This window comes from Nuphar pumila, chromosome 9 (assembly GCF_984573655.1).
Source record: "Nuphar pumila chromosome 9, dmNupPumi1.hap1.1, whole genome shotgun sequence".
NCBI classification, from domain to species: domain Eukaryota; kingdom Viridiplantae; phylum Streptophyta; class Magnoliopsida; order Nymphaeales; family Nymphaeaceae; genus Nuphar; species Nuphar pumila.
Window position 1 is genome coordinate 120,195,240 of NC_143257.1, and position 18,062 is coordinate 120,213,301.

The following is an 18,062-nucleotide window of genomic DNA, read 5'->3' on the forward strand; positions in this document are numbered from 1 at the left end:
CCTCCACTCTCTCATAATTGAATGTTTTCTATCAAAAAGTGTACTTTTTACAAAAACTCTACTTTTAAAAAATCTCTTGTTTGAAAGAATAGAAAAATCCTTACAAAATTTTTATATTGCATCACTTTTCCTACATCTTTCTCGCTTTCAAACGTGCCGTAAGCCATTTTCGTCACTCACTTGCTTATGTATCGTTTCTCATGCATGCTTTCTACGAAAGTAGGTTAAGGTAATATTGCATATAAGCAAATCACCCATAATATTCAATGGCAAACACATATTTTACTTGATGGAAGCGTCTTAAGGATTCACACTTACATATTCCGAGAAAAAATGCCATGGTTTTTAAGTGATGTGTAGTGATGATTGAATGTAACCTCCACACATATTCCTTCTAAGTGAGACGTGGGGGTGATGATTGAATATGACCTCCACATGCATATTTGTTTTAAGTGAGATGTGCGGTGATGATTGAATATAATCATCGATTGATTATATATTAGATTTGTAAATTCACTGGAACTAAAGAAGACCATCAAACATGTTTTCATTAAATCATTGAAATTAAAATTGAAAATTAAGTCTTAATGCATAAGCACACCTGAATTCATAAGTATTATGGTAAAATATCGTTGACGGGTATGATATTTTAGAACCTGTATATGTGGTGCTTTTCTTTTCTCTAAACCTTATAAGAATGATTGAATATCTTTTGATGGTTACGGGGAGCTTCAAATAGAAGGTCATTATATAAGGTTTGAGGATCATAACTTAATTTGTTTTCAATTAAGAGTTTGTCTTCAATTTAACCCATTACATAATTATAGACATAACAAATATCTTAATATAATGTACCATACCATATAAAATATTGGTATGATCCAACTAGATTAGACCACCAAAATAGAGCCATAACCTGAGACAGTTTATAATACGTGGTTTAACATATGTAGACCCACACAATTATTTTCTAACATTGTATGCAATACGACTATCCTCTCTTTTTTTTTTTTTTGACAAAGAACCTTCCCTGAAGCCCGGACGAGGCCCCATGACTACCTTGGCTTTAAGTGGCTTACCTCCCAAAGCAATGGATACACCCATGTGCTATTGGGGTTTGTTTGGATGCCTCTCAACAACTTCTTTACAACATGACTATTCTTGCTTCTTACTTTGACGACTATGAGGTGAACTATCTAAGTAGGTTTTCAACCCAAACACATTATAATCATTTATGTTTCGACACCTAAATCCATATCTGAAAAGTCGGATTCGGTAACTAAACCTGAATCTGATTTATTGGTATTGAATTTTGCAATGAAACCCAACCCAAATATGACCAAAATCCGAACTCGATTAAGTGTAAATATCGGGCTTTCATCTAGTTGAATCCAGATTCGATTTTAACTTTCCCATCCAACTTTGAATCTGATTCAGTTTTACCTTTTCCCATCATAATCATACCCATTGACATCCCTGTTCAAAATATGGAATAAGGATTACTAACCCAATTTCCATGAGACCCTATATCAAACTCCATTGATGCATGAGTGTGTCTGTAACCCAATTTCCTCAGCATTAAAAAAAAAATTCTTTTTCTCCATAAAATATGAAAAAGGAAAAATTAAGAAAATCTCGCAATATTTTGATCATTTTGCTTTTCTTGAAAAAAACACCTGCACATAAAAATACAAAAATATTAATATCGCGAAAAGAACACGATAGTTTCAAAACGGGCGATATTTTGTGAGATATGATGGTTAGAGTCGGAGACTCCCTCCCATTACAAAACCCAAACACAAACAGATTCCCCAACGCCACCGTTCTGCAACCCCATATGCAGCGAAGAGGAGGACGAAGAAGAAGATGAACAGATCCAAGAATTTTAGAAGGAGATCAGACGATGACGATGACGATGACGAAGACTGCGTCGGCGGCGATGCCCTCATCATCAAACCCCTTCCCTCCAAGACCACCACCACCACCAAACCTAAACCACCTCCTCAGCCGCAGAGGCGCTCCAAGCTCTTGAGCTTTGCCGACGACGAAGATGCCTCCCCGGCCGCCCGCACCAAGTCGGGGCACAAAACCGAGAAGCAGAAGTCCCAACCCTCCCGCTCTCTCCTCAGCTTCCACGCCGACGGCGGCGATTCCACCGGGCCGCCGGCAACCGCTCCGAAGAGACCGGGTCCCGCGAATTCTTCGGCGCACAAGATCGTTTCGGCGAAGGACCGGTCGGCGCAGCACTCGTCTTCCGTCCCTTCGAACGTTCAGCCTCAGGCGGGAGAGTACACTAAGGAGAAGCTCCTCGAGTTGCAGAAGAACACTCGGACCCTCGGCGGAGCGAAGCCCGCCTTGGAGAGCAAGGGCGCTGAGCCGGTCGTCGTTCTCAAGGGTCTCGTGAAGCCGGTGGTTCCGGAGAGCGGCGTGCCGACGGAGGATGAGGGGGTCACGGTTGAATCGGAAAGAGATAGTGGGGAGAGGAAATTGGGGAAGATTGGTGCTGACAAAGAGAAGGATTCCTTGATTCCCGATCAGGCGACGATAGCTGCGATCAGGGCGAAGCGCGAACGGCTCAGGCATGCGAGGCTAGCACCCGATTATGTTTCCTTGGACGGCGGTAGCGGCCGGGGTGTCTTGGGGGATTCCTTGAAGGATGACGGGGGTTCGAGCGACGATGAGATTGAGTTTCTGGGAAGGATTGCGTTGTTGGGCGAGAGGACCGATTCTGTGCGTAAGGGCGTTTTCGAGAGCGTGGATGCCAGAAATGTGGAGTTGAGATCTAGGGCGGAGAGCGCGGATGAAGGAGGCGGTGAGGACGACGAAGAAGAGGAAAAGAGGTGGGAAGAAGAGCAGTTTAGGAAGGGTTTTGGGAAGAGGGTGGATGATGGTTCCAACAGGGGGAACGTTATGCCCGTTCCGGTTCCTGGTTCGATTCTACAGCCAGCACAAGTGCCTCCATTGTACTCGTCTGTTGGTTCCCTCGCCAGTAAAGGAGTCGGCATCACCCGTAGCGCGGAAGTTATGTCGATACATCAAAAGGCTGAAGTTACTAACCGAGCATTGGAGCAGAACTTTCAGATGCTACAGGTAAGCCACTGGATTCAAAAAATTGGTTCATGGTTTAAATGAGAAAGAAAATGATATGCTCTCTAGTTTGGAAATGGCTAACACTTTGTATACTGATTAATTAGTCCATCATCACAAGTAGTTCTGAATTATTTGAGAAAGAAATGGATTTATACGAAGCTGAAGTGCTCAAGATTCTGTCATAGTTTATGCTGCGTAGTCTGGAACTGTGTAACATTTATATATTGATCAGTTAGTTCATCATCACAAATAGAACTGAATTCTTTGGTGACATTTTGGGTTGAATTTGTTATATTTTCATTGGTGGTTCCACAATAGCTTTAGCTTCACAACATATAGGACACCCAAAACTTTTAAAGACTGATTTGATCTAAAGAGTGGCTGTTAGATGATCTCTTGCGCCATTATTCATCTCCTGTGAGCTTCTTCCTATGTGAAGGGACGATGAAAATTGTCTCTTTGATCTCCTTCATTGTGCATATTTGTCTCTTTCTATCACATTTTCCAGCTCATTTCTCTGTCTTATGTAATTTCAACTGTCTTTCTCAACCCGTTGGTTGATCCAGATTTTTACCTTTATTTTCTTTGTTCAAACCCCTTCTTTGCCTTTTTACAGAATCATGTTTGTCCCATCTGTGCCACTAACTCATTAGCCCTTCAGTCAAACTTAACCTTGGTGTCATCCGGGCCTTTATTTGGCAGATTTTTTTCTCTTTGTTTTGTTTTTTGAACAGTGGTCATATCTATTTATTATCTGCTATCCCTATGATTTTCTTCCTTTGCAATTCCTTTCTCCTTCTTCTATAGGACTTGATGTATGCCAAATCGGTGACTTCCTTATTTTAACTTTTCCATGATAATAATATCCAGGATTCTAGTTTTTCGATGGTAATATTCTTCATCTGTGGCAATTTCTTTCTATTTGATGATCTGATGATGTCTAAATCATCCAAACTGATACAAGAAAAGTTACTTAGCTTTAGGAAGTAAAGGTTTTACTTGCTTTCTAGGATAAGCCACACATCTCTTATTGTTGCCATTAATGAAGATGCTTGCACTGGAAACTCACGCCCCTCTACATAATCCCTAAGAAGATGGAAACAAGAGTTTCAAGTTATGATATTGTTTCTTTGGAAAAAAGATAGGACAGAATTTAATGTAGTAGGGAAAAGAAAATAATACCTATACCTTGATAGCTCAAGGCTCTGATACCACAATAATCTTGAAGAATATGAAGAAGAAGAAGAAGAAGGAGGAGGAGGAGATACATGGCTACCGCTTAAAGGTTTCATGAACAGTAAACGAGATGTTCTATAAAAGTCACTGTGCTTGTCTATTATTTGGAATCATAGTTTCAAGGGCAAAGTGGGTGGGTGGACCATGGTGGTTTCATGGGATGTAAACAAGATATTCTATAAAAGTCACTATGCTTGTCTATTATTTGGAATCATGGCTTCAAAGGCAAAGTGGGTGGGTGGGTGGACCATGGGGTTGAAAACCTTATAGCAGGTTAATCTTTAATATGTTAATAGATATATTGCTCAGTATCTTGCATTTCATTTCATCGTTGAATTTCAGAGCCAAGTCATTGACGCTTTTGGTTCAGTTAAGGCGATAGCCCTTGGAAGGGTACTTTCTTCTTGTACTGGTATTAGTTCCAATTATTTTGGCTTTGTTGTAATCTTTCTTCATTAATTTTTGAAGATCCCCTTGCAACCTCTATTTGGCTACATACAGTTTATAAATCTGAGTTCAGAACTCATGATCTTGTGCCATGACTTATGGATGGTTCAGAACTTGACAATACTATTCATGCAAATATCTAGAATCTAGATTATATTTAAATGGTTTCCTAATTTTGAATTGTTTACAAATTTTTCCTTAGGAAACTTATGGCAGAACGATGTCCTCATTGACTAGGACAGATGAAAATTTAACCACGTCATCATTGAATGCAGCTGAACTCGAGAAGTCTCTGTTAGCTGCAGGGGAGAAGTTCTTGTTCATGCAAAAACTTCGCGACTTCATATCTGTTCTATGTGACTTTTTACAGGTAAAAATATAATCAGCTTGTCGTATCTATATTTTGATGTTGATTCCTCTTTTGATTTTTTTTGGTGTTGTCTTGTGCAAGTTCTCCTTTGGCCTTGTGATTGTTGTCTGCATTTTTAGTCAAGCAGAATGCAGTTTTTTTCACCGAACCTCACCAGTATTTATGGAGATTTTCTGTTCAACTGTTTTTACCTATAAAATTCCATATTACAGAATGAATTCCAATTAATGTTACTTTGCTTGTTTGCCTCTTGTTAAGCCAGACCCATAGATGTTATCAGCATAGGAACAGTTTTAAAATTTCTGAATTTGGACTTTTTTTTTTGTGAGAGAGGATTCAGCATGCTTATATTGTCGTTTCTTAGTTCTTTGTTTTTCAACTAATACTTGTATTGTTGTTTCTTAATTTTTTTGGAAAAGATGGTAAGTATGGTAATACTATTGTGCTGTTGTTTTCCTTTTGGTTAATTTTGACTGGTTGCACATTTGCAAAATGTTACTGTTCAATGAGGTTTATAACTTTCACTCTTTCAAACCTTAGAAGACAGGGTTCCAAAATTGATGTTATGCATTAATAGACCAAGTGAAATTCGCATTTTGCAGCATTATCTGATAGATGTTGTGGCTTGTCTTTTACAACTTTTGGTGGATTTGAATGATCATCCAGCATACTTTGAGTAATCGGTTGCAATTTGCAAGTAAAAAAGAATACTTCCGCAAATGTCTTTGATAGGCAGATAAACATAAAGCTAGTTTTCTTGTTTGGTAGATAAAATCTTGGGATAGGGCTCATTTGCTATATTTTTCTCCTTATTTCCATATGCATTTTTATTGTATAAATGTCTTTTTATATGTTCTAGCTGAATGATTTTGGCTGAGGGATTTAGCAGTCTGCCAAATGTGATTGTCTCATTATGCAATTGATTCCAGTCTGTCATTCATTTGTGGTTGTTGATTGACTTTTCAGGATAAGGCTCCGTTCATAGAGGAACTAGAAGAACAAATGCAGAAACTTCATGAAGTACGTGCCTCAGCTATTATAGAAAGACGGGAAGCTGACAATGCTGATGAAATGCCAGAAGTGGAGGCTGCAGTCAATGCTGCAATGACAGTTTTCAAGAGAAGGGGTGGTGAAGGAGATATTGCTGCAGCTACCAGTGCTGCTCAGGCTGCATTTTCTGCAGCCAGAGAACAGAGAAATTTGCCAGTACAGCTGGATGAGTTTGGTAGAGATGTAAACCTTCAGAAACGTATGGATGCATCTCGCAGGGCAGATGCTCGGCATCACAGAAAGAATAGATCTGAGCTGAAGAGAGCTTCAAATGTACGAGATGATGGTTATCATCGCTATATAGAAGGGGAATCAAGTACTGATGAAAGTGACAGTGAGTCCAGGGCATACCAATCTAGCTGTAATGAGTTGTTGAAAACTGCAGAAATGGTTTTCAGTGATGCAGCTGATGAATATTCAAAGCTTTCTGTTGTGAAAGAAAGGTTTGAAGGTTGGAAGAAGCATTACTCATCCAGTTACCGTGATGCGTATGTATCACTGAGTGCATCTGCTATTTTTTCACCTTATGTTAGGCTGGAGCTTCTAAAATGGGACCCTCTTTATGATGATGCAGATTTTAACAACATGCAGTGGTGCGCTATGCAATTAAAATTGTCTGGTCCTTATTTGTTGACCACTAATGGTTTTCTTTTTTTAATTTAATATTTTTATCCTTTGACCTGTAGGCATTCTTTGCTTTTCAATTATGGAATGCCAGGAGATGCAAATGATTTTGATTCTGCTGATCCTGATGCTGATCTTGTGCCTGGACTAGTTGAAAAGGTTGCCCTCCCAATTTTGCACCATGAAATTGCACACTGTTGGGATATGCTTAGTACCAGAGAAACAAGAAATGCAGTTTCAGCCACCCAAATGATTATTAATTATGTTCCGGCATCCAGTGAGGCCCTCCAGGAACTGCTTGTAGCTGTTCGAACTCGTCTGTCTCAGGCTATCTCCAATTTAATAGTAGGTCATTTTGATTTCTTTTCTTAGCTCTAAGTTATTGATACTGTTGCATGTTTGTGGTCATTCCATATTAGCTTTTTACAGCTGCAATTTTAGTTACTTGTTCTCATTTTTCTGTCTTGAATTCATTGAACAGGTCCCTACTTGGACTCCCCGTGTAATATCTGTTGTACCTCAAGCGGCCAGAGTTTCAGCTTATTGCTTTGGAGTGTCTGTCCGTTTGCTAAAGAATATTTGCTTGTGGAAAGACATCCTTGCCACAACCATTTTGGAGCAACTTGCACTTGATGAACTTTTGAGTGGAAAAGTTCTTCCCCATGTACGGAGTATTAAGTCAAATATTCACGATGCAGTTAGAAGAACAGAGAGGGTAATTGCTTCACTATCAGGAGTTTGGTCTGGATCCAGTATCAGAGGACGTATTAGGTATTTTCTCCCCTTTTTTGCACCATCCTGTTGGTTGTCTTAGTTTTTAGTCTCTATAGTTTAACGGTGAATGCAATAAGTATTGTTCTTTGTCTGTGTTAGAAGCAAAGTTTTGTCAATGTTATCTTTCAAATTCATCAAAATTTCATGTACTGATTATCCAATATTTAGTATCCTAGAATTAGGGATGCACAACGAACCGAGCTAGCTCAAGCTCGTCTTGGGCTCGGCTTGTTTAAGCTCGGCTCGAACTCATCATTGGAAAGAAATGAGTCGACCTGGAACACTAGTCCAGGCTCAGTGTGCATAAACGAGCCAACCTTGATCAAGTCTCTGATCTTGATTAAGCTCGCATAAATAGTATATATATAATATCTTTGCAAAATAAAATAGAAAGTTAAATGTTTCCCTAATGGGTAGGGCATTAGTCTCCTTAAAAGGTGCTGAGTTCAAATTTCGCACCTTATAAATTTTTATGCTGCATGATAATCTAGCCGTTTTTAAAATATGTGTATGTTTTTCTGAGTCAATAAACAAATAACACAACCTGGTGTAATAGTGGGCCATACGTCCACCCTTTGGAGAGGTGGGGGATCAAATCCCACCTTTTGAAAACTCTTTAATGGTATAATCCTTTTTGGAACAACGGTCAATCTCAGAACCGAGCCGTGTCTAGACAATGTTGTTCAACTCAGTTCTGAACTCGAGCTGAGCTTGAACAGAGGCATTTTGAAGCAAGCTGAGTTCTCGGCTCAAACTCGGCTTGTGTGCACCCCAACCTATAATGTTCATGTGGTACTTTACCAGAGTTTTCATGCGTAATTTTGCTTTCATCTCTAGGCAAAACAGAATTGATAATTTAATATTTTAAGTTAATCAAATAAAATGTGCTACCTTTTTCTTTCCAATTGATGAGGTTGGGGTGTCTAATAACCTAATTGAGGATAGCTATGACTGTTTTGATAATATCAAACACAAACCTAAATGTATGCATTTTGTGTTGTGATCATGCCGATGACTTTCATAACTCAACGGCACCTGCCTGATTTTTCATTCTAGTGTTTATAAGCAGTTAGTTTGCTTCAAAGATGGCCTTCCATTTATTGAGCTATGCAATTTAATTTGTAATTATAGGTAACTAGGAAGTTTATAGTTGGCAAGGAGTTGATTCTACCTTAGTCAAGAAAAATACAAAGTTTTATACTTTTCCCCCCCTTAGTGTCTTTTATCACAAGCAGCATTATGCAGGAACTCTCCCCTTAGTTTCGTTTGTCACAGGTAGCACCTTGCAGTAACTGTTGTAATAATCCATTTTACATCCTTTCAAAGTACTCCAACAAGCTGTCTAGTTCTGGATAACACACAGAGCATTCATATTTGTGGCTTGAAGTAGGAAGGTGCTATTTCAGGCTGCAACTGTATTTCAACTCCACCAGAAAAATTAAATAGCGAAGCCAAATTCGTCAGCATCAGCTTGTTCTTGTCAGACTTCTTTGACCTAGCATTCTAATGATTTGGTTGGCAACAAAACAAGCTCATTCGTTCTGGATAACACACAGAGCATGCATATTTGTGGCTTGAAGTAGGAAGGTGCTATTTCAGGCTGCAACTGTATTTCAACTCCACCAGAAAAATTAAATAGCGAAGCCAAATTCATCAGCATCAGCTTGTTCTTGTCAAACTTCTTGGACCTAGCATTCTAATGATTTGCTTGGCAACAAAACAAGCTCATTCGTTCTGGTGGTTATTTGGAGGAAACTATCTAGAGTTATTAGGGAACGTTGCTGCTGATGGTCAGAAGAATAAAATGATGACAGATCTGGAGGTGTCATTTGAGCGGGAAAGTCTGCATAAGATGTGGGTCGGGGAGGAACACATCCATCCATAATCTGATTGTGTATAAACTTGAAGAAAAAAGTTAACTTATATTGTCTAAGAATATGATACTGCTGAGTCCATCCATGGGTGATGATCCATGCAAATGGTTTCAACAACTGGTGTAATTCAATCACAAGAATAGCTCTCTTATATGCTCAATGTGCATGTCACAAATCAGCCTTTACCTGCATATGCTGCTGTAGATACCGAAAAACAAGTAACTGTTAAGGAATAAACAAGTAGAAGTGAAAGAGGGACAAGAAGAGTAGCCTCAACTTTAGATGAGATGAGGGAGAAGAAAAGTACTCTCAACCTATGTCACAGGGATACACGCTTTTGGGCACTGTACCCGTGCCGAATGGATACAGTTCAGATACGGGTATGGATATGGTTCCGATATGGACAAGATACGGTCAAACCATATCCATCACGGTTTGGCTGTACGCAACCCATTTTTGTCTCAACCAGAAAATATTATTTAGCTAAGACTCTAATAAACCTCTACCTTCTTTTGTTTATAACCATATTTGATTAATTTGATCATCATTATTAGGCCAACCAAACAGTTGGTCAAACACAAACTAAAATAAATTGACTCCAATGTGGATAAAGTTTACATCTCTGACTAGACCACTTAAATTCAGTCTACCACTCTCATCAACGTAAACACACACATGTATAGAGAGAGTCATCGGACACTATTTAAGTGTTGAATGGGCAGAAGAGCAGTTGTGCAGTTGCGCAAAATAACTGTAAGGCCTTTAGCGGGGCTCGCGACTGCCACTAAAGATCTGTTTTGCGGATTTTTTTTCTGTTGCTGATCACGTACGCAATCAGCGGCAGGGATTTGTCTGACATCCCTGTCTGATGATACTCCCGTCTCTCTCTCTCTCTCTCTCTCTCTCTCTATATATATATATATATATATATATATATATATATATATATATATATATATATATATAGTAATGCTACCGTGCTCCAGGAGCACCTACTCCCCACCTACTAGAAATCATAGTTGTAGGTTGCAGCTTCTCAATCAGACCTAGATGTACTTAACACAGTTTATTTGATAGGAATCATGTTTTTTGGACAAAAAATTAGGTTTTTTAAGTTATAATTTTTTTGTACATTGTGAGCCGTTGATTTTTGAAGATCTTAAAAACCTACATGTAAGCCATAATCACATGATCCAAAACTTGTTTTCCACTAAATAATGATTGTAGATCATATCTATAGGGTATGATCAACGAAAAAACACTCAAATTTTGAAAATTTGAAGCTTCTATTAGGTTGGAGTAGGTGCTCGGGGAGCACCCTATACACACACACACACTAATCTCCGAAACCTGTGTCGTATCCATATCCATGTGACATAGCTAGGGATGGCAGGGGCCTCGCCTAACCCCGTTTGGACCGGGGATGGAGGCGGGGATGAAGGTTAAAATCAAAACCCATGTGGGGATGGAGGCAAGGATGGACTTACGCTCCCCCCCTGCCTTGCCGCACCGTGCCGTGCCGCGCCCCATCCCCGATTTCCATTAGTAAAATAATTAAAATACCTTTAGGGATGGCAGTGGACTGGGGCGAAACAGGGCCCCACCCCGCCTTGCCCCATTTGGATCGGGGATGGAGGACATGAAACGGGGATGGAGGCAGGGGTGGAGGGCAGAATTTGCCATCCCTAGACATAGCTCTCAACTTTATTTGAGTTAGGTGAAGCAACACAGCAATTAGAGCATTCTTCTTACCTACCTGACCAGTTGACCACATAAAAGGGCACCTTTCTTTTGCCTGGATTCTTTGCCCCAATTCTCTATCCTGGTGGGTATTTTCTGCATTTTTCCCGTCAATGGGTGGACAGATGGGGTTTGGGTTGGGGGAATGCGGGGAGGGGGAAGGATATTTTGTGGATAATTTCCTATTTCCTTTGTAATCATCCAAATCGTGACATCTGCAAATTTTCTTCTTTCTTCTTGCCATGTTTCCATGTCTTCTTGGAGCTTCGCCAGTCATTGTGGCGCATCAGCATGATGTGATCATTTTTTTTCCATTTATGTGGATTGATTTTTCCTGTTTTATATTTACCCATATATATATATGACTTTTTTTCTTACATTTACTATGATAAGATTTAATACACTTACATGATTTTTTCACCTTAGCATTATTGTTTTCTAATTTATTAAAATCATATCCATTTTTGTATTTCATCATTTTTCTTCTTTTGTGCCAAGCTTACCTGCCGCATTTAACAACATGCTTGCAGAGACGAGTGGATGTGATTGTAATAATGAGCTAAAACCATCTTGTATTCTTTTGTTAGTTGTTACATTAGTGGTTTCTGCTTCCACAATTAGGTTTCCAATGAAAATACAATATAAGAAAAATGTTTGTGGTTACAATCTTGGTCTTCAATCTGGGAGTCCAACCCTGTTGTTTATATGCTTAAGTTTAAGCCACCGGTACATTTGATGAATGTCATTGAGCTCTTGATTCAATCTCATAAGGGCACCTAATCATTGTTAAGAGTCAATTTGTTTGACTTTTCATAGGTTTATAGTGGTTAGGTTGATTATTCTGTTGGCTGATTTTTTCCTTTGATTGGTAACAGTCCCAAGTTACAGCCATTGGTAGAGTTCTTGGGTACGCTTGGAAAAGAACTTGAGAAGAAGCATGCATCTGGTGTTCACGATGAGGAGATCAGCGGTCTTGCTCGTAGGCTGAAGAAAATGTTGGTTGAGCTTAACGAATATGAAAAGGCGAGGGCCATATTGAAGACTTTTCAGCTCAAGGAGGCACTTTAAAACTTTAAGTTTCTACAATATCCATCTGTATTTCTTCATTCTTTTCTCTAGTGCTAGAGCCTTCAGCAAGTTATTGTATCATTTAGGAAAAGTTCAATGTCTGAGATGATGTGATCAACTCCCAATTTTGACATTCCTAATGAAGCAAGAAGTAAACTTCATCTTACTGGTTGTATGAGGTGACAGCAGATGATACATCTTCTGAATGGGAAAAAACATCTCAGTTTATGAAGGAAATGTTTACTAATCACAGTTTCTTCATTGATATGAAAATGTGAGAATTGGGTGATGGTTTTATGCTTGGAATCTGCTTGGTGTTTTTCATCCTTGTTGGTGCCTGCAGCTTGACTGTTCATGATTCATGAACAGTGGGGTGCCTTGGTAAACAGAGAATACAGAGACTTCAGATTTGGTCAACTAGGTCGACATTGAAAAGATGTTTAATGGCATGATTGTACATATATCTGCATGGTTACTCAACTAAAAAAAGTCTCTGCTCAGTAAAATTTGAATCAACCTGCATCCTATCATTATTTGGGAATGGGCAAACTTAGATTTACCTGCTACCTACCATGGATTTTGTCAAAACGTTATGACCAGTCTGAGGTCTGTGCTTGTTAAACTCATTCTTGAAGCTTGCTAACGGACATAGTGTGGACTATGTTAGATGCTTAGTTGTTTTATCCTCCTGTTTCTGTTGTAACGATTCCTTTTTTGATAATTTATGGTTCTTACTGGGGTTTTGGTTATTTATTCATTCTTACATCAGTTGAGGTTATGATTTACCTTTTCAGCTTCACAATCTCTTTTTCAAACAAGTGGTCTTTTCTTTTCTCAATGGGTATATTTGATCTATTACTGCTAGATCTATTGTTGGAAGATTTGAATCGGTAGTGTATAGCCATTTACCATATATGAAATTTTCCCAATTACATTCTTTTGTGTTTGAATTATATTTATATTTTCAAGCTTATTTTTTTAAGACATTTATAATAAGACATTACATTTATAAAATCAGTTCTAGTTATATGAATTCTTTATATAAATTTACTAATTTTTAGTTTATTTCGTTGTAACAGGTTTATATGCAAACTAATAACAAAATGGTAAAGTGATCCTTTGGTTGAGTTGGTGAGTTTGAAAACCCAAGTCTTGCAAGCTATCAGCAGCCACATGGATATTTATGATAGTTTTATCCCTAAAATATGCTTTTGAATTTGTAGAAATGGCATAATAGCATCATGGAAAAATGATCTTCTCTAGTTACTAGTGCAACAAAATGCTTTTATGCAAGGATAGTTTTTTTTTTCACTGCTTGCTTTCATGTTAAATTATCTATTTTCCTTACGGATGTTAAATTATCTATTGAAAACAAAAGAATGAACATGAACTTAAACTAATGTGGTAAAAGTTTATGGAGCTCATGATGATTACCGTATAGGTCATTTTCATTATTGGGCTAAACACAAGCTCATCACTAGTTGACAAATAAAAATAGGAAAAGTTGGTAGTCCTCAATTAAATATTTAGAAAAGGCGGCTGATGTTATGGTTAGGACAATTAGCCCTTGTGGAAATTTTATTATAAAGACATGCTTATCTGATATACAGTTCTCCAATATTTAGTAAAAAAAAGAGAGGTTAAAATGCCAAGATCAGATTTCATTGAAAAGAAAAAAGATAAGAGAGTTTTTCTTTTTGGGGCTTTCCCACTAAAAAGAAAACGATTTTTTATACTTTAAGAAGTGATATAAAACGAATTAAGAAAAAGCTGGGTTTTTTTTTTCTGTAAATAGCTGACTGCTCGAGTATAAAGTTGTTTAAGATATTTTTTTTTCTGTAAATAGCTGACCCTGTTTTCCAATGAAAACGGGGTCGCATCATCCTCCCTCGGAGACGACTTTTGCAAGAAACACAGACTTTTGGGCGAATGTGGTTTCGGCCATGATGGCGTGCAACAAACGCCTCTTAAATTCACATTTGAGTTTTCTGATATTTATTTCTCAGTAGGGGTGGGCATCGGTCCCGGCCTGCTAATGGACCGGGCCAGGTTTTGGCCAGGTTCTTAACGGGCTCGGGTTTGAAGAGAAGCCCATGGCCCAGCCCATTGGCTCAAACCCATTTATTTTCCTTTATTTTCATGATACGACACGAAAACCTAATTCTTAATTAGTACGATTAATTAGGTAAATAGTAATAATTAACAAATAGCAAGTTCTCGTGCAACTAATTAGCTACATAATAATAGTTGTCTAAGTTACTATGTAATAGTTAATTTAAAAAAAAATATTATTAAAAAATTAATAAATAACTCAGGCCCATCAGGCCGGCCCATGTATGTAATGGGCTGGGTTTTGGCCCCGTACCTAACGGCCCCGGGCCTAAAATCATGGCCCAAACCCGGCCCAGGGTGGGCCTGGTCGACTTGGCCCACCGGGCCGCCCGGACGGTTGCCCACCCCTATTTCTCAGTGCCTCTGATTTTTATTTTCATGCATCTTAATGGTTATGAACCATTGTTATTGCACGCTTATGGTGATGGCTTGTGGATAATATAAGCTGGCTGTTGTGGTTTCTGTATTTACGTCACAGTGGCCCTTCTATTGAAACTGCACAATAGCTGCTCTAACATCCTGATATTATAGAAAAGTGTTCATGTTATTCTGAAACTGCAGTAGATTTGCTGTAATTGCATTTTAATTAGTGCTTGAGCTTGAAATTGCAGGAATGCATTTGATACTTTATATGAACAGTGCTTTATGGTTATGGTTGCATGAGTAGTTATTGTTCTCGTATTTCAAAAGATTTCTCATTTAATTGTTTTTTTTTATTATTCAAATGTGCTGAGAGAGAAAAGAGAGGGGTTGCAGTTGCACCCTTCTTTCTTTATTAATAAGGGGCTCCGCTCAGCTGGTAGGGGTGACTTATGAATGCCACCAAGTTGTTGGGATGTCATGAGTTCGAAACCAATGAGTGACATCCTTTGCTGAAGGTCAAAGCTGGGTGTACTCCCCAGTGGCAAAGGGAACCTTAAGGGTTTTACCAACCAGAAGATCAGCCAATGTGCCAACGGTGATTGAAAGGATTTTTTCCTTGAATTATCCAAAAAAAAAAAAAACGTCCCCCCCTCATTAATGACGGGAAGCCTTCTAATTAAGAAGGGGAGATTCCTGGGTATAGAAGAGATGGAGAATGCACCTGTCTGCACTTTTCGTCCCCTCCGTGTGGGTGATGAGAAACATGATAGCCCAGGTCAGGCTTCCTAGCATCCGACGTCAAGATCTTGGGACCATGTTGCTGAGGGGACAAGTTCTCTAGAGATTTCGCAGAAGGCCATGATGGTTCAACATTTAGACAACGCTCGCCTGGAGATCTCCATCGATCGTCACGATGAAATGCTTGATCCGTTCAAGTGGGCGCTGCATGCTGGTTTCTCTGGCGGTAACCCCAGAAAGCACATCGAGTACCAGTATGCATTCCAGAAACTTCAGTCTCTATGGAAGTTTGCTAGCCCGATTCGGTTTGCCTCCATTCATGATGGGTTTTTCATGATTCGCCTGAATAATGCAGAAGAAATGACTTGTATTCTCCATGGGGGACCTTGGAAAGTTTCTGGTAGAACTCTGGTGGCACATCAATGGGTTCTGGGGATGAAACTCAAACTGCAGGCTTCTAATCTGGTTCCTCTATGGAATAGGTTGCCCGGGTTCTCTGTGGAATGAGGACCAAGGACGTGTTTGAAGGCATCACAGCCTTCTTGCAGGGCCATCTTGATGTGGACATCCATACTCTTACAATGGAGAGGTGCACATCCGCTAGAATATGCGTCGACGAGTGGATGTGATAATGAGCTAAAACCATCTCAGATCTCAGATCAAAATTGCAATCATCAACCGTCGTTCTTTCCTCCAAAAAATTATGTATGGACAGAAAATTCGATTATTTTCAGAATGTGGTTCTATGAACCACACAAATGTCACATGCCCACTGCGAAACCAGAATCTAAGGGAAGTGTTGTCGCAAGCATTCAAGACAAATGGCAACAGGTTAAGGTGCATCGCCGCACCAGACCTAGGCCGTCTCGTAAGCTTCATGAAGATCAGGTTAACAAGTTCTCTATCTTGAAGAACCTTGATCAATCTGAAAGGGTAGAAGTGCAGGATAATAGCACTGCAAAAAAAAATGAAGCAAACATTGCAAATTCAACATAAACAACAATGAAAATGGAAGGTTCACCCTGAGGAATCGAGTAAACCTAGGACCAACAAAACATTCACTGCGGAAGTAGACAGTTTCATCGGTCCCAGATTATTTTCTGGCAACCATTGCTGGTAACTCAGAAGGGCAGGTGCGGTTGTGAAACGGCCATCACAGCCCAAAGACATAGGAGTGGCCCAGGTGGTAGTGGGCGATATGTTGATTTTCACTTGAGATGGGGGCCGGTCTAACCACCCGGGTGAGGGCTGAAATCTATTCAGATCTGACGTTGGATCAGACCTGATCAACCATCATCACATAAGAAAGAAAGACTCACGATTTTGTGTGGTTCGCCTAGGCTAAGCCTACGTCCATATTAAACTCTCTGTCTATCAATGATTTTCCAAGAGGGAGAGGTATCTTTATATTATCATGATACAAGAGAATATAACAGTAAGAGGTTTCTCAATCTCTTATACCAGAGGTTTCCTGGTTTCCTATATATAGGACTTCATACGGCCTTCCTTTCTAGATACACCTCTTGCTAAATTGAACAAGATGAGATTCTTCAAAACTTGTGGACCTTTTCTCTTGTAAATATGGATCACCTTGTTTAACGCAAGCTCATTTCTCCATTGGTGAGATTGAGCTTGATCTGAATACTTACAAATCGCTCAATAGACAGAGGCTTAGTCAGAATGTCAGTTAATTGTTCTTCAAAAGTAATGAATTGAACATTAAGTTCTTTCCTTTTGACTTTTTCATGAACAAAGTAAAAAATAATCTCAGTATGCTTCATGCAAGCATGAAATACAATATTTATTGCAAGATAGGTAGCCTCAAGATTATCATATCATATAACAATTGTATGTTGCATATAACTCTCATAAGAAATGGCTCAACCATGTGAGCTCGGAAACAACTGCCACCAATGCTTTATACTCTGCCTTAGTGCTGAACTTAGCAATGGTTTGTTGTTAGGATAAGTTTTAGGAGAGCAAATTAGAGCCAAGAAAAGTAATATAGCCACTAGTAAATCGCCTATAATTTGGATATCCTACTCAGTCTGCATCCACATATCCTGAAAGCTGAAATAAATTATGTTTATGAACATGTAATCCAATCATAACAGTTCTCTTAAGATATCTGAGAATTCTTTTAACATGATTCCAATGATCTTGAGTTGATGCTTGCATTAGAGCTCCAACAACACTTCAATATAATATGTCACATCCTCAAAGGGTTCTTCTTTAAATTTAGAAAAAGTTACATTGATTGTTGCTGATGTGGTTATTGGTTTAGCTTTAAGCATATGAGCATGTTTTAACACATCCAAAATATATTTATTTTGAGAAAAAATCATCCCATTTGATACAGGAACTACTTTTATGCCCAAAAAATACCATAAAAAGCTAAGTCTTTTATGATTTTTTTTCCAAATTTATTTATAAGACCTTAAACTACAACATATAATATCATCCACATATACTAGCACAAGTAGAGTAATTTTTACACATCTTTTAATGAAGATTGATATATCAACTTTTGATTCTACAAAACCCAATTGGATAATATAATTATGTAATCATTCAAA

General features: G+C 38.8%; 1 protein-coding gene across 1 annotated transcript; it reads left to right on the plus strand.

The window, feature by feature from the left end:
- Positions 1–1,807: 1,807 nt before the first annotated feature.
- LOC149829101 (transcriptional repressor ILP1-like) lies at positions 1,808–12,579 on the plus strand. The gene is made up of 6 exons (XM_090017282.1): positions 1,808–3,090; positions 4,976–5,143; positions 6,110–6,786; positions 6,880–7,162; positions 7,299–7,588; positions 12,081–12,579. Exons 1-6 carry the CDS (start codon positions 1,867–1,869, stop codon positions 12,271–12,273), a joined length of 2,835 nt encoding a protein of 944 aa, XP_089873408.1. The 5' UTR covers positions 1,808–1,866; the 3' UTR covers positions 12,274–12,579.
- The last annotated feature ends 5,483 nt before the right edge of the window (positions 12,580–18,062 follow it).